The sequence below is a fragment of the Trichechus manatus genome, unplaced genomic scaffold (assembly GCF_000243295.1).
Source record: "Trichechus manatus latirostris isolate Lorelei unplaced genomic scaffold, TriManLat1.0 scaffold00009, whole genome shotgun sequence".
Taxonomy (NCBI): domain Eukaryota; kingdom Metazoa; phylum Chordata; class Mammalia; order Sirenia; family Trichechidae; genus Trichechus; species Trichechus manatus.
This window is the reverse complement of record NW_004443945.1, coordinates 27,483,917-27,506,056: the sequence shown is the minus strand read 5'-3', so window position 1 is coordinate 27,506,056 and position 22,140 is coordinate 27,483,917. Positions and strand designations below refer to the sequence as shown.

The following is a 22,140-nucleotide window of genomic DNA, read 5'->3' as shown; positions in this document are numbered from 1 at the left end:
AAGGTGTTGTTCAGTTTCCATGTGTTTGACTTTTTTCCCTTGCTTTTTCTGTTATTGATTTCTACTTTTATGGCTTTATGGTCAGAAAAGATGCTTTGTAATATTTCGATGCTTCTGATTAAGTTAAGGCTTGCTTTATGACCTAATACGTGGTCTATTCTGGAGAATGTTCCATGTGCATTGGAAAAGAAAGTATACTTGGCTGCTGTTGGGTGGAGTGTTTGAAATATGTCCATGAGATCAAGTTGTTTGATTGTAGCATTTAGATCTTCTTTCTGGATGTTCTGTCCTTCACTGAAAGTGATGTGTTGAAGTCTCCTACTATTACTGTGGAGCTTCTATCTCTCTTTTCTATGTTCTTAGAGTTTGTTGTATGTATTTTGGAGCTGTGTCTTTGGGTGCATAAATATTTATTATAGTTACGTCCTCCTGATGTATTGATCCTTTAATCATTATATAGTGTCCTTCCTTATCCTTTGTGGTGGATTTTACTTTAAAGTCTATCTTGTCAGAGATTAATATTGCCACTCCTGCTCTTTTTTGAGTGTTGTTTGCTTAATATATTTTTTTCCATCCTTTGAGTTTTAGTTTGTTTGTGTCTTTAAGGCTAAGGTGTGTCTCTTGTAGGCAGCATATAGATGGATAGTGTTTTTTTTTTAATCCATTCTGCCACTGTCTTTTTATCCGTGCATTTAGCCCATTTACATTCAGCGTAATTATTGATCAGTATGAGTTTAGTGCTGTCATTTTGATGACTTTTTTTGTGTGTTGTTCACAGTTTCTTTGTTCCACTTCATTTTCTGTGCTGAGTCGTTTTTCTTTATGTATTTTCTTTTCATCTTTTGCGTTGTTGTTGATTTTGTGTTTGCTGAGTCTTTATATTTTTCTTGTTCTTATCTTGATGTGTAGGATTGTTAGTTTCCTTTGTGGTTATATTAATATTTACCGCTATTTTTCTAAGTTTAAACCAGTCTTTTATTTCTTTATATTGCCTTGACTTCTCTCTCCATATGAAAAGTCTATGTCTATATTGTTTAGTCCCTCTATTTTGGTCTAATGTTGTCGTCTTTTACATAATGACATCTCTATTTCCCTATTTTCAGTATTTTAACTTTGATTTATTTTTGTGACTTCCATGTCTGGGTTGATATCTGGTTGCTCGGTCCTGTGTTCTAGTCTTGGGTTGTTATCTGATGTTACTGATTTTCTAACCGGAGGAATCCCTTTAGTATTTCTTGTAATTTTAGTTTTGCTTTTGCAAATTCTCTAAACTTCTTTTTATTTGGAAATGCCCTAATTTCGGCATCATATTTGAGAGACAGTTTTGCTGGATATACAATTCTTTGCTGGCAATGTTTTTCCTTCAAGGCTTTATATACGTCATCCCATTGCCTTCTTGCCTGCATGGTTTCTGCTGAGCAGTCTGAGCTTAGTCTTATTGACTCCCCTTTGTAGCTGACTTTTCATTTATCCCCAGCTGCTCTTAAAATTCTCTCTTTATCTGTGGTTTTGGCAAGTTTGATTATAATATGTCTTGGTGACTTTCTTTTGGAATCTAGCTTATGTGGGGTTTAATGAGCAGCTTGGATAGACATCTTCTCATCTTTCATGATATCAGGGAAGTTTTCTGCCAACAAATCTTCAACAATTCTCTCTGTATTTTCTATTGTCCGCCCCTGTTCTGATACTCCAATTGGTCATAGGTTATTCCTCTTGATAGAGTCCCACATAATTCTTAGAATTTCTTCAATCTCACTGATTCTGACTTCTGTTGCCTCAGTTCTGCTCATATGACCTTCTATTGAATTTTCTAATTCTGAAATTATATTGTTAATCTTCTGAATGTCTGATTGCTGTCTGTCTGTGGATTCTTACAGCCTATTTGTCATTATGCTCTTGAATAACCTTCTTAAGATCCTGTATTGCTTTGTCTGTATGTTCGTTAGCTTGTTCTGCATTTTGCCTGATCTCCTTCCTGATTTCTTGAATAGTTCTATATATTAATCTTTTGTATTCTGCATCTGGTAATTCCAAGAAATTTTCTTCCTCTGGAAAATTTCTAGACTCTTTATTTTGGGAGCTTGCTGAAACCATTATGGTCTGCCTCTTTATGTGATTTGACATTGACTGTTGTCTCTGAGCCATTGATAAGTTATATTTTTTTTATTTTATGTTTGCTTACTCTGTCCTAACTTCTTGTTTTGATATGCCTAAATAGGCTGCTCGTGTGAGCTAGTTTGATTGTTGATGCCCTTAAAGCTTTAATGTCCTGTCACCAGGTTCTTAGATCTGTTACCAAGTAAGTGAGCCCAGGAGTCCGTTTACTTTTCTTGTATGGATTCAGCTCAGGTGTCCAGGTAGATGGTCACCAAGTATGTGGTGCACGCTCTCACCTACAGTCCTAGACAGGCATGGGTGATTGGTGTAGGCACAGATATCTGGCTGCAGTAGGGGGTCATGCGCTGAGCAAGGCAGGGGGCTGACAGCTGCCCCTGAGTGTCCGGGAGGAAAGTGTGTTTCTTTTCCATAGAGCGCGTAGGTAGGTGGGATTTGCAGTTGGACTATGAGCACCCAATGCTGTTGGTTGTAAGGACTGGGGGCACCACTTTTTCTTGGACCCCTGTTGCAGGTGGCTAGGTGGCATGGGTGGAGCCACCAGTCCTCAGGCCTCTGATGTGGATTGGTGAAGACCCTGCTTAAAGGGAGAGAAGTGTCAAATATCACAAACCTGCCACTTCACAGCTGAACCAATTGAAGTTAGACTTCAGGTATATACCCTATCATACTGTGATAATGAGGGCCTATGCTGTTGAAATGGGCTCACGCAGGTCTATTCAGTGGTGAGAGGCACTCAAAGTCTGTGGACCCCTTATGCCTGTGCCTAGGCAAAGGAGCTGTGCTTACCCTGAGTTCCTGTCTTAGGGGAGCTGGCAGATTATTTTTTCCCTGTTTGTTAATTTGTTCCCTCTCCAAGACCGGGAGAATGGCTCAGGGCACGTGACGGGTCCTACTTCCATCCCAGGGGATTCAACAATCACTGAAGCTATCCTAGACCTGGTGCAGAGCAGAGAGCAGGAAGGTAAATGAGAGAGAGGTTTCCAAAAGGAGGGGTGCGTTTTTTGATCCATGCGGTAGGCCAGATGCAAGTGCTTATCTTTTGCTGATTGAGGGCTACTTTCACTGGTTCTGGATGCCCGAGTAGACTCTCTTCTGGTGGGGCTCTCCTGATGTGGAAAATGCCTCCAGAGCGCCATTGCTTGCCTCACTGTGCACTTGAGCTGATCTAGCCTGAAGGGCTCCGGCTCCCACTGGGTCACGTCTGGCAACTCCTCACTGCTTCCAAACTCTCTCCCTTACCCTGCAATTCAGTCCGATTCCTCAACTTTGCCTTTGATGTTCAGGGCTTCGGCTCCCACTGGGTCACGTCTGGCAACTCCTCACTGCTTCCAAACTCTCTCCCTTACCCTGCAATTCAGTCCGATTCCTCAACTTTGCCTTTGATGTTCAGGGCTTCTAGATTGTCATATATAATCGATTCACTTGTTTTTTTCAGGTATTTGTTGTAAGAGGGACCACAGCAAGTGTCTGACTACTCAGCCATCTTGGCCCCGCCTCTGAAACTTTACTTCTTTAGCCTAAGTGGATTTGGCTGTTAAAGCAGGATTACTGTGAGGATTAAATAAATCATATTTATTTAGCACAATGTCTGAGCATCAAGTAAATACTCTCAATAAGTGTGGACTATTATCATTGATTTCATTATTATTATTATTAAGTATTTTTATAATAAAAGATTTTCAGAACATTTTGTTTAATATTTAATATTAAAAAGTATCATTTTGGTTGAGATGCAGTGAGACAGTTTTTTCTAGTCCAAGTTTCCCTTTCAACTTGCTGTGGGATCTTGGGCAAGTTATTGTCTTCATCTGTCTCTTGGGCAAGGAAGGTTGAAATAGAATCTCTGTGGTATCTTTTGCCTTGAATTCTGTTCTATATCTGGAGTTTCCTTAGGCATTTATTTACCTGCTTTCCTAACTACTATTTTAATAATAATAATATCATCTGATTAATCTTTGTAGTTTTCAACATCTAATGTTTAAATATAATACTTTCAAGAAAACTTATACTTAATTTGAAATCTGGGCATTGTTTTCATTTGAGTTGGGCAGAAATTTGTTTGACTAAGAGGGTAGGGGTGGAGGGATGCACATTCTCTTTTCTATTCTAGAGGCTACAAGCTTGAATAATTAGGCGGACAGAACTTTTCTAAGGACTTTTCGAGATATTTTCTGCATGGTATTTTACTCATCAGACTTCAGAAGAAATGATGGAAATCTAATAAAACACAAGTTCAAGGAATAAAATCTCAGTAGCAGAGTATTTGCATGCTGTTCTGCTTATTGAGATGGTTGCTAATCTTCCCAACAATTCCTATTAAGTTGCATGGAGAAAGAATCTGATTTAATGTGCTCGCCCAAATCAAAGATGCTTTCCCATGGTAGTCATTTTAGACCTTTAACATCTGCAACTGTTAAGTTTATGTGGGTATAACTGATAACTGACGTGGTTTTAAGAAGGCACTAGGCAAGCCAAGTCTTAAATGTTTTGTTCTAAATAGGCTATTTTTGAGACCAGTTTTCTATGTGACATGACTTCACAAAACAACCCCTTAAATGGCTCTGTCTCTCTTAGGGACTAGACGTAAGCTCAGTAAATTAACCTAGAAAACATAAAGGCCCTTCGACTTCTAGGCTAATGACAACCAATCAAAGGACCAATGGGAACCACTTTACAACGTGTTAATTATTTTAGCAAGTGACTCTTACTCAGAAACATTTGTACAGTATTTCTGGAGAAAATTATCTTTTTAAAATGCAGATGTGATTATGTCACTTCCTGCTTAAAGCTCATAAAAGGCTTTGCATAAATCTTAGAATGCAAACCTTTACGTTGCCTACAAAGCTCTGAGTGCTTCCTTCTACAGCATCGTCTTGAACTGTTCTCTACATCTTTCTTAATTTTCAAGTTATATGGTCATTGAGGAACTATGTTTTTGTTGTTGTTGTTTTCCAGCCAAAAGGCTATTGCACATGTTGTGAGTTCTAGCATCTGTTGTTCCCTTTCTTTGCAGCTCTCTTCCTCCTCCCTTCTAAGTGAACTCCTCTTATCCTTCAGATATCACTCACTGCCATGTCTGGATCAACTCTATTCCTTTTCCTCAGAGTCCTTAGCTCTGTTTGACATTAAATATTCATTATTGTGAGTAAGGTGTCATTGGGTGGTACAAATGGTTAAAGCACTTGGTTACCAAACAAAAGGTTGGAATTTTGAGTCCATCCAGAGGTGCCTTGGAAGAAAGGCCTGATGATCTACTTCTGCAAAATCAGCCATTGAAAACCCTATGGAACACATTTCTACTCTGATACACATGGGGTCGCCATGAGTCAGAGTCGACTCAGTGGCAACTGATTTTTTTAAAAAATGTGATTATATGATTGATGTCTGCCTTCCTCTCTTGACTGAAAGCTCCCTGAGAACAGGGGCTCGTGTCTGCTTTGCTTCACTGTATCCTCAGTGACTGTGGCACACAGTAGGTTTTCAATAACTGTGTAGAAAGAATGGATGAGAAATGAAAGTACTCAATAATTATAAAACTAGTCAGTTTAGCTGGCATAATAAGGGACAGTTTGATCCATGCAATTTTTATTGCTACTTAACATAGTACATTAAAAGTCAGGAAAATACCACTTGAAACCAGGCTTAGCTTCGTAGACTTTCGAGAAGTGCTGTCCAATAGAAGTATAATATAGGTCACATAAGTAATTTTAAATTTTCTAATAGCCACATTAAAAGAATAGAAGGAAACTGATAAAATTAATTTTATTAATATATTTTAATTAATTCAATATATTAAAATATTATGATTTCAACATGGAATCTATCTAAAAATTAATATTCAATAATATTATTAAATAATTATTAAATATTATTAAAATTAATATTTTATACTCTTTTTTGGTACCAAGGTTTTGAAATCTAGTGTTTATTTTACACTTACAACATATCTTAATATGATCTAGCCACATTTCAAGTGCTTTAGAGCCTCATGTGTGGCTGTATTGGACAAGCAAATTTAGAATCATTTTGCATGCAAGTGGCCTTCTATAAATAACATGGTGAGTTGATGGTAAAGCCTTTGAATGCTTTAGAAAATCAAATTAAAACGTTTGAATTGAAATAACAAAAGATACTGATCATTCAGTACGAAGTACCCCGGTCAAAGGCCCAAACACATCCTTATCATCCACATGTAGAAAACCGTTTTACAGTGATTCTTTTTAGATGAGACATCCAGAGCGTGCCTAAGAAAGTCCTTTAGGAGATGCAAGCACGCAAATTGATAAGAAAGTCTTTGTGTGCCCAGATAAATAGCACAAAAGCATGTTAAAGTCTTCTTTCAATCTTTACTTCAAAAGGATGCTAATTATGGGAGTAAGGATAGTAACTCCTGGCTCTCTTCCCTACATGCTTCTCTTTGTTTTCCAATGAATAAATATGGTGGTGCTCTCCTGCAGGTGCAGCCTAGTCACAACAAAAAGCAACAGAAGACATTGGTGTGTTTTTCTGCAACTCTGAAATTGCCTCTGGACAATTTTCTCTCTCTTTTTCTCTTTCTGCCTTTTCCCATCTTTTTCACCATCCCAATACGTTCCACAAGCCTGTTCATATAGTGAGCTCTTGATCTACTGTCCATTTTTTGACAAATGCTTAGCCAGGAAACAACTGGCATCTCACTCATCCTCCAGCCATATGCAGGTATGGATAACACTAATGCCTGTAGAGTTGTCTTTGTAAGCAATGGACAAAATACATAATATTTGTGTGAGAATATAACAAGGAGAAAATATAGACTATTTCATTCTCCTTTATGCAAAATTAACTCTTAAGTAAAACCCTGTGGAATAGTTCTACTCTGTACACATGGGGTCGCCATGATTAACTCACTGGCAACAAACATCAACAAAAACAAATCTTCTTTTATGAATAATATTTAGCCCTGATGGTGCAGTGGTTAAGACACTTGGCTGCTAACCAAAACATTGGTGGTTCGAACCCACCAGCAGCTCTGTGGGAGAGATGTGGCAATCTACTTCCACAAAGATTTACAGACTTGGAAACCCTATGAGGCAGTTCTACTCTGCCCTATAGGGTCGTTATGTGTCAAAATAGACTCAGTGGCAGTGGGTTTGGTTTTTTCTGGGTTTTTATTTAGTCCTTTAATGATGTATTTCCCACAGAGGAATTATTTTTCCTTTTGTATATTGGAGAGTGCTGGCAATGAGTTCCATTGTATACGGAAGAGAGAATAGACTCCCTCAGCCTCTGCCAGTAAGGAAGGCCTGTTCTTATTTCCATTTGAATGACTGCTTTCTTAGTTGAAAAATTATAGCTGTTCCCACTCCACTACCCCGTTCCCCCACATATACCTTGTAATAGGACCAGGTGCATGACAAGTACCGATGTGGGACTGATTCTGGGCCTGTACACATGTATGTAAGTAATTGTTACAGACCTCTTTCCCTTTCCCAAGGCCATTTTATTTTTAAGTCATATTTATAGAGGTATAATTTAGACACAGTAAAATTTGTCCTTTTTAGGTGTACAGTTCAACTTATTTAGAACAATGTATGGTTGTGTAATCACCAGTACAATTAAGATATGGAATATTCCCATCAGGAGTATTCTATTCTATGGATGTCCTACAATTTGTTTATCACTCACGAACAGATGGACATTTGAGTTATAGTTTTGGTGTTTATGAATAAAGCTGCTACAAATATTTACCCATAGGTATTTGTATGGACTCTTGTTTTCATATCTCTTTAGTAGAAATTTGTTAAGAAACTGCCAAACTGTTTTCGAAAAGGCTGTAGCATACTGCATTCCCACCAGCAGCATCTGAGATTTCCATTTGCTGTAGTCTTTGCTAGCACTTGGTTTTGATTGCTTGTTTATTTATTTTTTAGTTTTACCCATTCTAATCATCCTGATTTCCTTCTATATCTCCATAATGATGTTCTCGACATCTTTGTGGTCCTATGACAGCCTTCTTTACTCTTGTTAGAATGATGATTCGGCCAAACATTTTTAAGTCATGAACACTTGCTTATGTGAAGTAGGGTTTCCCATCAAGTTGAGCATAGCCTTCCTTACTGGCAAAAGCTGAGGGAGTCTATTCTCTCTTCCATATACAATGGAACTCATTGCCAGAACTCTCCAGTATACAAAGGAGTCAGGTGTTCTGAATTGCCTTTTGTCAGTGGGCTGAGTAGGTTAGAACATGATACTAATGACTTCTCAGGTTGAGTAAAATTAGATCTGCTCCACTGCCAGAGACTGCTTCCATAATCCCATAAAAACACTTCATAACTAGAGTCTGCACTGAGAAATAACTTTTAAAGATGAGAGTAAATGCTTCATTGGAAATTTATTGTCTGCACAGAAGAACCCAAAGCTGCATTTTCAATTATTACCCAAACAACCCCCTATGAAAAGAAGGAAGGGAGTCAGGTTTTGATGAAGAAACAATGGACTAAAGAACTTTTAATTGAAATGTCACTTTCACTATTAAACAAAAAAGCCGTTCCTGTGACTGTGTGATAAAAGTTGATGGTGTCCTGTTTCTTTGGGTGGAATTGCTTTTCTCTCATCACTGACTTAATTTGATTGCACCAGTTTGTCAGCTGTCACGTTTGACTTCCCTCAGCTGCAAAATATAGATAATGACAGCCTATGCAATTTAACAATCATGTGCCAACATTTTGTTTCTCCTAATCAAGATGAACTAGGATTATCTTTTTTCCCCCTATAACTTTGGAATAATAAAAAAGTTCAAGGCTTTTCTTTTTTGTCTGTCTTCTGTTTTACAGGTGGCTTGTCTAATATCTTGCGTTTTCATCCTTATAGTCATCTATGCAATAGGACCTTTGCTTTATTGGCTGCCCATGGTACAGTAATGCTTTTTTGTTATTTACTTTTAAAGGGAATGATTATATATTAACAATTTCTTAGAAGATTAACAACCCCAATCATCCTAAATCTGGAAACCATGTTATATAATCAGGGTTTAAATGGGAAGGTGTGGAAAGATGCCACATTTGATGGGGGAGGGATGGAAGGGTATTGTGATGGTCTTCTAATTCTTAGGCATATCAAAATAGCATTGTAGAATTGAATTTATTCTGTACTCATTTGGAAGGTATAACTAGGCCCACTCTGTTATAAGAAGTAGACATTGGAAAAAATTTGTCAGAACTGTTAAATGAAAGGGCTGCCTTTTAATAATGGTGAATTTCTCATCACTGGATGGTTTTCAATAGAATTAGGAAGGTCACTTGTTGAAGATACTGTAGAGGAAATTCTTGACTTAAAGAGTTACATTCCAGCTCTGAAATTCCATGATTCTATATACATGAGTACTGGGGCAGAACACTAGTACCAGTGGCTCATCTTGCCCCTCATAGTCCTGGGGCACCAAAGTGACACAAGTAAGACATTGGCTTTAAGAAAGCCGGAGACCATGTTGGTCCTTTCTTGCTCTAATTCTTCATTTGTTTAATGCAAATAAATTGTTCCCACGAGAGGATCTTCCAATAATCATGTTCATTTCTGAAGGTTATAAACATCTGCAGGTGAAACTGCATAATTAATATTCAGGGCAATTATAAGGAAATATATGCTGTCAAACATTCAATTTTTTGTAACAAATAAATTTAAAACAAAAGACAGTGAGTAATTATTATAAAGTTAAAGGAACATTCAGCCTTATAAAATTCATCCTTATAGTTCTTTACTTATCTTTTTTTTTTGAATAGCATAAAATTTGCCCTGCAATTTTCTTGAATTGATGTTATATTCCTCCAGTACAAAAGTAGATTAGTTCTAAACAAATGAAATATCTCATTATTGATTTAGTCTTCTAAATGGTGATTGCTTTTCTCTAGTAAGTACTTTAAAAACAAAGGAAAAAAACTTAGTTCTTTTAAACTTGGATTAAAAGCTTTATCTTGCTTCTTCATCAGCTTATTTTTCATTTGTAGTGTGTTCTTGCGAGTATTATTGTTGTGGGACTAAAGGGAATGCTAATACAGTTCCGGGATTTAAAAAAATACTGGAATGTGGATAAAATTGATTGGGTAAGTAGAAATTTGACCTAAAATTTACCGCTTTGGTTTAAGTACTTGTTACCAAATAAGCTTTATTACTTTCATTTGCAGAAAATGGATTTAGTCATTTGACACTTGTATACTTTACACTCTCAGTTATTTTTTTAGACTCTTAATAAAAGCATGAAAGTGTAAAATGCGTTTATAAGAAACAAATGGAATTTTTCAAATTTTGATGGATCTGTATTTGAGAATGTATAAAAAAATGCTAGTTTATTTGAGTGGATTGGGGATACTCAATTTGTGTTATGAATTGATTTTGGAAGTGAGGCTCATTAAGGAAGAACACACAGACATATGAGCATTTATAAAGTGTGAAAGACTACCATTAATTGCTAAGAAATATGCTACATTAATACAGGGTGAATCATTTAACAGTGACCATAATCATTCTAAATGCAAAAATGCCTCATAATTGTCTTTTAGATGGATTACGTCAAGAGGAGCCTTATGTTAATAGGATATTGCTGGGAACAGATTTAAATTATAGTACTGAATGATGATAAACTGTGGCTTCTACTACCAAAAGTGTTTAGCACATTTATTCTAGAGAAGTAGATTCATGCAAGAATATCCAAAATTGTCCCCCCCTTGAAGATGGGTGAAGTGGCCTTGCCATGTATTTCATGGGTACCTCCTTCTTTTTACCTTTATTACAGTATTCATTACATTGTAATGTAATTACATACTTATTCCCACTCCTTCATACCCTTTGCTCTGAGAGACTTTGGGGGATTATTCATGCTGATACCCACATTCATAATATCCTTCCCAACACTCAGTGTTACTGAACTCCTACCAAAGCACAATGCTGGGCGCCATGGGGAATGCAGAGATGAATAGAGAACTACTCGTCCTCTCCAGATTCTTATCATTTGTGCTAGATGCAGACATGGAAACATTAATTTATTATACAAGGCATTATATAATATGATCTGGACTTAAAAGTATAAGCTTAGTGCTGGGGGAAAAATAATGGAGACAGGAACATTTAATTTGGAACGAGTTAATAAGAAAGTCTCCCACAAAGGGCTAAAATACGAAAGAACATTGTTGATAGGCAGGCCAAAAGATCAAAATTAACCAGGCTGAGAGAGAATCATGACTTTTTAAGGTGATATGTGTGAGGTAGCACATGGAAACAGAGAAATGAGAAGATGCAAACTTATTTAATAAGCAACTTGATAACCCTATGATAAAGGTATTTCTAAGGAATTCATTAATCACATAGGAGGGGGCACCTTATCCTACCGGAAGGGGAGGGATTATGATGTCAGGAAAAGCTTCTTGTAGGAAGTGATTTCTGAGTTGAGAATTGAAGAGTGAAGACATTTTTCTGGAGAAGAGAGAAAGAGAACTACATATGCGAAGACACAGAGATGAGTGTGAACATATTTGGCTCTGAAAAAACAAGGAGTTCAGCATAGGTAGAACATATATAGTGTGAAGGTGAGGGTAGTACAGATAAGACTGGAAAATTTAAGAAAGGCCACATATGCCGTGCAAAGAAGATTAGATTTAATCCTGAAGGCCATGAGGTACCATTGAAAAGGGAAACATGAGTAATATTTATTTATCAGCAAGGTTACTTGAGTAACTTGAGGAAGATGGATCAACCTGAGGAAATATGCATGAAATGGAACACAGCTATAGTAATTAATGTAAACAAATAAGCAAGACCTAGACCAAGACTGAGACCATGAGGGTCAAGAAGAAGGAATAGATTTTAAAAATATTAAAAAGGTTTAAATAAGTTAGTCCTTATCACTAATTCATCATATAAATTGAATCAGTCTAGAATGACTTTTTAAGTTCAGTTAGGAACATCAGTGGAAGATGACTTCATTCATTGAACTATAGAGTATATAAGATTTGGTTGTTTAAATAGATTTAGTGGTTACCTTTAGTCTTAAAAAAAAAAAATACAGGTTTCCATTCCTGAGTCATTTATTTCATTTCATCTCTTTGTTTCTATATGTCATTACCAAGTAGTTTTCCAAGAAAGGCTCATGTTTTTTATATTTTCCGAGCCGTTGCATGGTGAAAATATCTGCTGTTTTCTTCTTATACTAGAAGGAAAGTTTTGACTGAGTCTAAAAAGCTTGGATTATATTTGCTTTCCCTCAGGATTTTGTAGACTTAACATTATCTTCTGGCATTGAGGGGTAGTGCAGAAAAATCACAGGTCAACACGACTTTTTGTTTTTCTGCATGACTTGGTTTTTCTAACTGGGTGCTCAGTGAAGTTCCTTCTGCTTGTCCATGAAGTTCACTACTGTAACCAGAATATTTATTGTGGTTAAACCCAGTACCAATTTCTCTGAGTATCATATATTCCTTTTCATCTCAGAATCAAGAATTATTTACAAACATTTTTCTTCTACTATATCTTTGAATATTTTTTTCAAATCCTTATGTTCTGCTGTCTTCATGAATCACAATTATGTATTGGTTAATTTTACATTGTTGTTTTTCATATCTATTCATTCTTCCTTGACTATTTATAGTCCAGTTTCTCTGGACTAGAAACTATATCTTTGATTATGTATTTCTATTTGTAACGGCCTCATTTTTTAATTTAAATATGTCTTCAGTATCTATAAATGTTTTTATTTCTATACCATTTTATTCCTAAGTGTTTCCAGTTTACTTTTTATCTCCTTCAGTTTTTCTGTTTTTAATATAGTATTTCTTGTTTGAATCTTTATATCCATTTTTGAGGTTTGTTTCCTGAGGCTATATTGCACATTATATATGTGAAACTATCCCCTGCCTCTATTTCATTATTTCTTTTATTTTTCCATTGTTATAAATAGATCCTTTGTGATTCCATCATGATTTTTATGAACCTAGGTATTTTATTTGCTGAAAAATAATGTGGGGAGGGAAGGAAGTAGGATGTGAGCTGAAACAGTCCACAGTTTTGATTTAGATATGTGGTCTGAAGCAAAGCCTCATAAGTCATAGGCACTCTGGTGATCTGACACTTACTATCTCCTCTCCATTCTTCATCTTGCTTCCCCTTTAGCTAGGAAGCTATGCTGTAAGTAATACAAATGACATTTTACCTTCCCTGCAGTTCTATGGCATCAAACTAAATCTCTGTGAGTGCCTTTCCTACTTTTCTGGTGACCAACTGTTGCCCTAGAGGTCTTATCAGAAGATTATCGTGTAGGATTTTCAGGACTGTGACATTCATGGAGAAATCTGTAATTGATTGAACTCTGAGGAGATATTTATCAGCTTTCAGTGTCTTCCTTGATTATGATTCAAATTACACAGTGTTTGTCAAATCTATATCATATTTTATAGTGAGGAATTGTAACCATATCTTTGTCTCATTGAAGCTGAATTCCCTCTCCCTATATACTCATTATTGATATTGTTTTGGGTACATTTTAACAGAGGGGAGTAGAGTAAAAATGCCTTTAATATACTACCTCAATCTGAAATAAAAATTTATGTTTAGAAAGGTAATTCTGGTAGCAGTGTGGCAAGAGATTTACAATCAGAAAATAAGAATGGACAGATAAATAGGAGGCTGTCAGAATAGTGTCGGGTGGTGGTAAAGTGTGAACTAGCATATCATCAGTGAATAGAATAGAGGGGATGGTTTGAGAGATTTTTGATTAATAATTAATAGGACTTGGGAAGGGTGGTACAAATAGTAAAGCACTCAATTACTAGCTGAAAGATTGTTCAAACCCATTCAGAGGTGCCTGGGAAGACAGGGTTCTGATTGTAGTGTCTTGAAGAGTATTGAAGGAAGGAGAACATTGGAGGAGAAACAGATTTTGGGGTGAAATTATTGACTTTTCATTTGGACATGTTGAAAGGGTCTGGTAGGCAGTTTGAAAATTGGTTCAATCGCTCAGATTGGTAGTCTTCTGCTTATGGATGGGAGTTAAAACTTGGAGTAGTTAAGTAATATAGTGTTTTATGAACAAATGGCTACAGGATCTAAACTATTTCAGACACAATCTAATTGTTAAGGTAAAATGATATCCTTTTTTTTCTTCATTGTTAGATAGTGATTAGGAAATGGCTTGTTTTATTTACTGTTTTCCTTAATTCTAGAGCAAAGACTGTGAGTATAAAAAGAGAAAGTTTGAGAAAGGTGGTGTAGATATAGAAGGTGCATGATGATACCCTGGGACATTGGGTTTATCTTGACAATGACCTCGTATGGTTGAAGTGGACAGGTGTCTCTTAGCTGCTAAGGGACTAGATAATGTAAAGCCATGGATTTTTGGGAATATGATCCTGTCATAGTGTTAGGAGTGAGAACACTGCATGGACTTTTGTGGGTATAGAGTAGATTACTCTACAGACAGAATATGCCTAGAATATGAAGAAGGTCGCCAAAGATGTGTGTGCGTGTGCAAAGTAATTTGAAGATAAAAATTTAAAAAAATGTAAGTAGTCATTATATGAAAATTTAAAACCTTTTTTATCTCTTTAATTTTTTTATAGTAAAATATTTTACTTTGAGTTGTAGGTCAAAATCCTTTTTGAAGTAATGAGGAAATAGGACTCTGAGCCTGACTCACAGTCTCAGAACTGAATTTGAGTAGCTGAACAGTGAGAACAGAATTCAGATCGACAGAAATTTAATAATATGGATCAGTCACCAAAACTGTTAGGGTAACAAGTAAGTCAGGAAGAGGCGAGGTGACTCAGTAACTGCAAAACTGTGCTATACACTGATGCATTTTCTATAAGGAGCAAGGACTTGTGTTCCCTACTTGAGGTCAGCTTTGGGGTTAGCTTATGGTTGGAGCTGTAAGTGCAAACCAAACCCGATGCTGTCGAGTCAATTCTGACTCATAGTGACCCTATAGGACAGAGTAGAACTGACCCATAGAGTTTCCAAGGAGAGGTGGATTGGAACTGCTGACCTTTCGGTTAGCAGCCGTGTAAGGTCTCATCCTGTGACACTCATGCAGATTCAGTCAGCACTGGGGGACAAGTAAGACTCAGAATGATCATGCGAAGTTGAGGTAATAAGAAAAAAACTTGCAATGTTATTTTATGTATGACTAGATGCAGTGTAATACGTTAGGAGGGAACAGAAACCACACTATGTGCAAATAGAAGATTTGACTATCTACTAGACTGAATAAAGGAAAACATTTCAATGTCCTAATCTAGAGGATGACAGATGCAGATGATAGGATATTAAGTAGTTACTTAGCATTACATTGGTACACGAAGGATCTTAACATGAGAACCATTTAAAATATATTTTATCTTTTACTCCATAATGTTTGTTTCATCTATATCAAAAGGAATTTTATAGACAAAACTCCCTTGATTTGCTTCTAAGGACTCAGCGTTTCAAAATACCCCATCATTAAGAACCACTCAAGCTCAGTGTAAATAAATAATACAGACAAAGGAGAAGAATTTTAAGTCAAGAATAGCCTTTAGAAACACTTGTTTCAAACCTGTCTGGAAAAAAACAAAAACAAATAACAAAACAAAACTGTAGCTTTCCAAGATTCTATGCTATTATTAGATTATAGAGGAGTTTCTAACTCTTTGATTTGTTGTCAAAGATATTTTAAAGTGAGAATGCAGCTATTGGGACAGAAAGGAATCAGTTTAGAATTGTATGTATAAGCAAAGTGATGCAGGTAATTTGGGCAGGGAAGAGAGTTTGAAAATTTTGTTAGTGTGCTATTTGATAAATGTAGGATTTCATGTTTAGAAAATATAACCTTCTGGATTTCAGAAATTGTTTTGCTTCTAAAGATATTTTTCCAGCAATAAGCTTAGAACTGCCAACTATAATAAAATATCTTGTTGCAAATTATAATTTCGGGTGGTAGACAAAACTACAATAAATTTGGAAGTCCAACTAAAAGAGAAATAGAGTTTCTTACAATCTTTTGAAATGTTCCCAAGAACTAAACTGGCCCTAATTTTTAGTTTTCACCACAAATGGCCCCGTACAAATGAATTTATGATAACCTTTATGGTGGTTTGTCAAAAAGTGGCATTGCCAGTGGTAGATTCAGCCATTTATTTTAACATTAGGCTTAAAACTACAGTAGTTTTTTTTTTTTTTTTTTTTTTTTTTAAGCAACCCTAGAAAACAGAATATTGCCAGGAATTACCCAAGATCTGCAAACAATTGCTTGTAATACTATTACATTAAATGAGAAAGCAGTGGGAAATTATGGCATGCTTTTGAACCATCAATATCAACTACTTACAAATCTTAAATATAGTTTTTATTGAGGATTGAACTAAAGGTTGGTAGTATCTAGAAACAAAATAATGAGTCTTTTTCCCACCTCTGCTACTGAGAGTCTTACGTAGCCAGGATTTGACTCTATTTTCCTGGGTTCTGTTTGCCACTTCTTAAATAATACATTCTTGCTGATACGTTTGGTCAAAGGAATATTGTAAGAAAGATTGTTAGGAGCTTAGCAGTCATGAGAAAGACTGGAATATCAAAGGACTTGTATCTTCTGCTTCTCTTTCAGGGCATATGGGTCAGTACATATATATTTACAATATGTTTTGCTGCCAATGTGGGACTGCTGTTTGGTGTTGTCTGTACAATAGCTTTAGTGATTGGACGCTTCCCAAGGTAAGATCTTATTTAAATGCTGTTTATTCTGACAGAGCAGCAGACTACATGATGTTGCCAGTTACTTTCAATTCTTGCAATTAAAGTACGAGTAAAACATAAGTACTACAATGTCATGGTTTACTTAGTATTAGACCATTAGAGGCAAATAGATAAGAAAATGTTCAATCTACGTATGATATATAGCAATGTTGGTCTCTATGAAGAGAAATATCTTGTCATTACTATAAAATTGAATATATACCTTGGTGGCGCAACAGTTCAGCTCTCGGCTGCTAATCTGAAGGTTGGCAATTTGAACCTATCCAGCGACTCTGTGGAGAAGGACCTGGCAATCTGCTCCTGTAAAGATTACAGCTTAGAAAACCCTATGGAGGCAGTTCTACTCTGTCACACGAGGTTGCTATGAGTCAGAATCGACTCAGTGGCACCTAACAACAACAACAACAACAATTAAAAGTAAATAAATTAGCTCAATAGGCATGTATTATATCCTACAGCTATATATTTTTGCATGAAGTGAAGGAATGCAGTAATCAATGTCAGTGATACACAAACCATATTATTACCAGTTGCCATCGAGTCGATTCTGACTCATAGCAACCCTGTAGGACAGAGTAGAACTGCCCCATAGAATTTCCAAGGAGCACCTGGTGGATTCGAACTGCCGACCTTTTGTTTAGCAGCTGTAGCAATTAACCACTACAGCACCAGGGTTTCCACAAACCATATCGTAATAGAATTATTTTGAAAATTAATAACCTAAGCAAGTTTTATTTTTCAGAAGCCAGATTAATCTTTAATAAAAATATTTCTAGACAATTTTTTAAGGAACACATTCTTTTCATCTCTTTACTGAAATCTGTAAACCATTCCCCTATTTTGACCAATTCTCTCCCTTTGCTCCCAGCACTCATCATCTGATAATGCGCTACTCATTTCTCATTCTCCCCTTGGGATTCTTTATGAAATAATGTATTGTTAAAATTTTTAAGTTTTATCTATATAGATTCTATGTTTAGAGAATTTATCTATGTAGATTCATCATTATTGGTTTCTAGCTTTAATTTAATAGCTTTGATTCCATCCTTATTTCCTTTCCCCTAAAAAAAGAGTTTGTTAAACATGTATACTTTCTAACCCTTTCTCTTTTACAAGTCTTCTTTACTAATCTACTGTTTGTTGTTGGAGATATGGGATCCTGGGAACCCAATGAGGTAAATTACATTTGTTAATCTCTGTTTAGATACCTCCTTTGTTTCACTCTATTCCTGAGCTTCCAAAGATCTATAGATTTGTCAGTGCTTTGTGAACAAGTGGGTTATAGTATCTAAAGCATTTCAGACACAATCTAATTGTTAAGGCAAAGTGACATCCTTTTGGTTTCTTTACTGTTACATAGTGATTAGGAAGTAACTTATTTTATTTTCTATTTTCCTTAATTCTAGAGGAAAAACTGTGAGCATAAAAAATCTGAAAGAAATGGAATTTAAAGTGAAGACGGAAGTGGATGGTGTAAGTTTAGCTTCCTTTTTCTTTTGTGCAATTATTGATACTTTTATGAGTCTGATAGTTTTAAGTTATAAGAAGCAGGTAAATTATGACATTTAAAAGCAGGATAATTCTATTTTTAATGAGGTATGAACTTTTAATGGTATATATGAGATGCCACACATATAATAATCAATGTCAATGATACACAAACCAAGGGGAAAATAAAAAAACCTCCTCATATTAGCATTCAGACAAGACCATATCATGGTTCATAGAACTACAGTTCACAGTAGAATCAGGGCCTAGATAGGAGTAGACATTTGAAACATCCTTTCTATTACTCAGTTGCATGAAACAGGCGAACTAAACTAACAGTCTATTCTGAATTACGTGATAGAGGAAGATAGGGAATAGGGAAGGGCATAAAGCAAAGTAGGTTCATGATACTGCTTTTTTTTTTTTTTTAACCTCAGTCAGTGAGACTGTATTAGCAGAGGGTCATTAAGCTCAGTGGTTATGGAAAGCCAATAGGATCAGTTTCTTGCAAGTGGACACCTTTCTAAGGAAACAAGTTACATAAATTGTCTCGCCATGCCTATGCCGAGGCAGAACAATTGATTGTATTTGAGTTTAGTTTCTTGTTCCAAGAGATGACCAGAACAGTTTAAAGTGAAGGAAATAAATGTTGATTTGAATTTTCTGCCAATTTCTAAAAATTGGCCTCACTTTGAACCTGCTTTGTAAATGTTTGGTTAACATTTTTTTCTTTGTTTTTCACATTCGCTTGTTTCAGTACCTCATTGTTCCCCACAGAACAGAAAGAACTGACCTCCACTAGAATGACCAATAAATATCAGGGTATTTTCAAGTAGACTAGAAGTAGGAAGTAGAATTAGGAGTCCTGTGATACATTCAGGGCTTATGGAAAAGAATTAATTGCACTTGTAATAAGTATGGAAAGTTTGCTTCTTAGAGAGCTGTTTGAGCTCAGAGCCTTGGAGGGTGTTCCTAGCTGATGTTTCCACCAATGATATCTTTCTTTCCTTTTCTATACCTTTCTTTTCTTTCCTTAAATTCTCCATGGAATTTAGTGCTCGTGCAAAGTCCCAGACTGATGCACTGGGCCCCCCAAGCCGTCTGTGTATTCACATCACAGGTAGAGCTACGTGCATTAGCCTTGACATTCTTAGCTTTGATGTGGAAATGGACTTTGGGTTCAACTGTCCTAAAACTTAAACATCACTAGTTTACAAATTCTATCTAATCCTTACCTTCATCTCAGGCTAAATCTGTGAGGAAGTGAATGAGGGATTTGTAGGAAGTTGAAAATGCTGAAAATTTCTCCACATCTCCAAACGTTGATTGGTTACATTCTAGTCACCTGCCTGAATAAAAACAATAAGTTTATCTCATGAAAATCTTAGACTACTACACCTCATTAGTTAATGGTTTTGTATCAGAAATAAGAGGGAAACATACACTAAGACAGAACAAGATTTGAACATTAGCTGGTAGGTGGAACTAACTTAAATAAAGCAAAGTATGGTCATATTCTGTTACTTCTTTCCTTCATTCATGGACTCCTCCACCACTTCTTCTCATGAAATAATCCTTTCTTGATTTGGGAGATCTCTTCACACTCAACGAATTCAACCCCATTGAGAATTTCTTTTCTGTAACTATTTATATCTGTATTCTTTAATGATGCTGGAGATTGCATGATAGAATTTTGCAAGACTAAACAACATTGTCTTAGTTATCTAGTGCTGCTATAACAGAAATACCACAAGTGGATGGCTTTAACAAACAGAAATTTATCCTCTCACAGTCTAGGAGGCTAGAAGTCCAAATTCAGGGCACCAGCTGCAGGGGAAGCCTTTCTCTCTCTGTCAGCTCTATCAGTCTTCCCCCAGTCTAGGAGCTTCTCAGCACAGGAACCCCAGGTCCAAAGGACTCACTCTATTCCCAGTGCTTCTTTCTTGTTGGTATGAGGTCCCTCTCCTCTCTATGTGCTTCTCTCTTTTATATCTCAAAAGAGATTGACTTAAGATAAAACATAATCCTGTAGACTGAGGCCTATGTCATTATCATAACTACCTCTAATCCTATCTCATTAACATCATAGAGGTTAGGATTTACAACACGTAGGATAATCACATCAGATCACAAAATGGTGGGCAACCACACAATACATGGCTTAGCCAAGTTGACATACATTTTTCAGGGACACAATTCAATCCATAACAGGCATGTTCATCGCAAATACATTTGTTCCACAACATAAATGGCGACTATATATGTGGACCTCTTCAGATGGAATGCACTGGAATCAAATTGATTACACCAGTGGAAAGAGACCATGGAAAAGCTCAATATCATCAGTCAGAACAGGACCAGGGGCTGACTGTGGAATAGACCATCAAATGCTCATATGCAAGTTCAAGCTGAAGCTGAAGAAAGTTAAAACTAGTCCGTGAGAGCCAAAATACAAACTTGAGTATATCCTACCTGAATTTAGAGACCATCTCAACAATAGATTTGATGCATTGAACACTAATGACCGAAGACCAGACAAGCTGTGGGATGACATCAAGGACATCATACATGAAGAAAGCAAAAGGTCATTAAAATGACAGGAAAGAAAGAAAAGACCAAAATGAATGTCTGAAGAGACTCTGAAATTTCCTCTTCAATGTAGAATACCTAAAGTGAATGGAAGAAATGATGAAGTAAAAGAGCTGAACAGAATATTTCAAAGGGCGAATCTAGAAGATAAAGTATTATAATGAAATGTGCGAAGACCTGGTGTTAGAAAACCAAAAGGGTAGTACATCCTCAGCATTTCTCAAGCTGAAAGAACTGAAGTAAAAATTCAAGCCTCGAGTTACAATAATGAAGGATTCTAAGGTCAAAATATTGAATGACACGGGAAACATCAATAGCAGATGAAAGGAATACCCAAAGTCACTGTGACAAAAAAAATTGGTTGACGTTCAACAATTTCAGGAGGTAGCATATGGTCAAGACCCAATGGTACTGAACGGAGAAGTCCGAGCTGCACTGAAGGCACTGGCAAAAAACAAGGCTTCAGGAATAGACGGAATACCAATTGAGATTTTTCAAAATATGGATGCAGCACTGTAAGTGCTCACTGGTCTATGACAAAAAAATTTGAAAGACAGCTACCTGGATAATTGACTGGAAGAGATTCTTATTTGTGCCATTCCAAAGAAAGATGATCCAACAGAATGCAGAAATTATCTAACAATCTCATTCATATCACACATAAGTAAAATTTTGGTGAAAATAATTCAAAAATGGTTGCAGCAGTACATTGACAAGTAACTGCTAGAAATTCAAGCCAGATTCAGAAGAAGGTGTGGGACCAGGGATATCATTGCTGATGTCAGATGGATCTTGGCTGAGAGCAGAGAATGCCAGAAAGATGTTTTATTGACTATGCAAAGGCATTTGACTGTGTGGATCATAATAAATTATGGATAACGTGAAGAATAGAAATTCCAGAACACTTAAATGTGCTCATGTGGAACCTGTACATAGACCAAGAGGCAGTCTTTCAAACATAACAAGGGGATGCTGTGTGGTTTAAAGTCAGGAAAGGTGTAAATCTGCATTGTATCCTTTCACCATACTTATTCAATTTGTATGCTGAGTAGATAATCCGAGAAGCTGGCCTATATGAAGAAGAATGTGGCATCAGGATGGAGGAAGACTCATTAACAACCTACATTATGCAGATGACACAACCTTGCTTGCTGAAAGTGAAGAAGACTGGAAGCAATTTCTGATGAAGATCAAAGT

The 22,140-nt window shown here is 36.3% G+C and overlaps 1 protein-coding gene across 1 annotated transcript in view; it reads left to right on the top strand.

The window, feature by feature from the left end:
- The window catches only part of SLC26A7 (solute carrier family 26 member 7), a 150,838-nt gene that overhangs the window by 109,783 nt on the left and 18,915 nt on the right, over positions 1–22,140 (top strand). The window contains exons 9-12 of the mRNA XM_012559924.2: positions 8,931–9,008; positions 10,101–10,196; positions 16,718–16,824; positions 18,273–18,339. Coding sequence (XP_012415378.1) covers positions 8,931–9,008; positions 10,101–10,196; positions 16,718–16,824; positions 18,273–18,339 — 348 coding nt within the window. The remainder of the gene's footprint in view (positions 1–8,930; positions 9,009–10,100; positions 10,197–16,717; positions 16,825–18,272; positions 18,340–22,140) is intronic.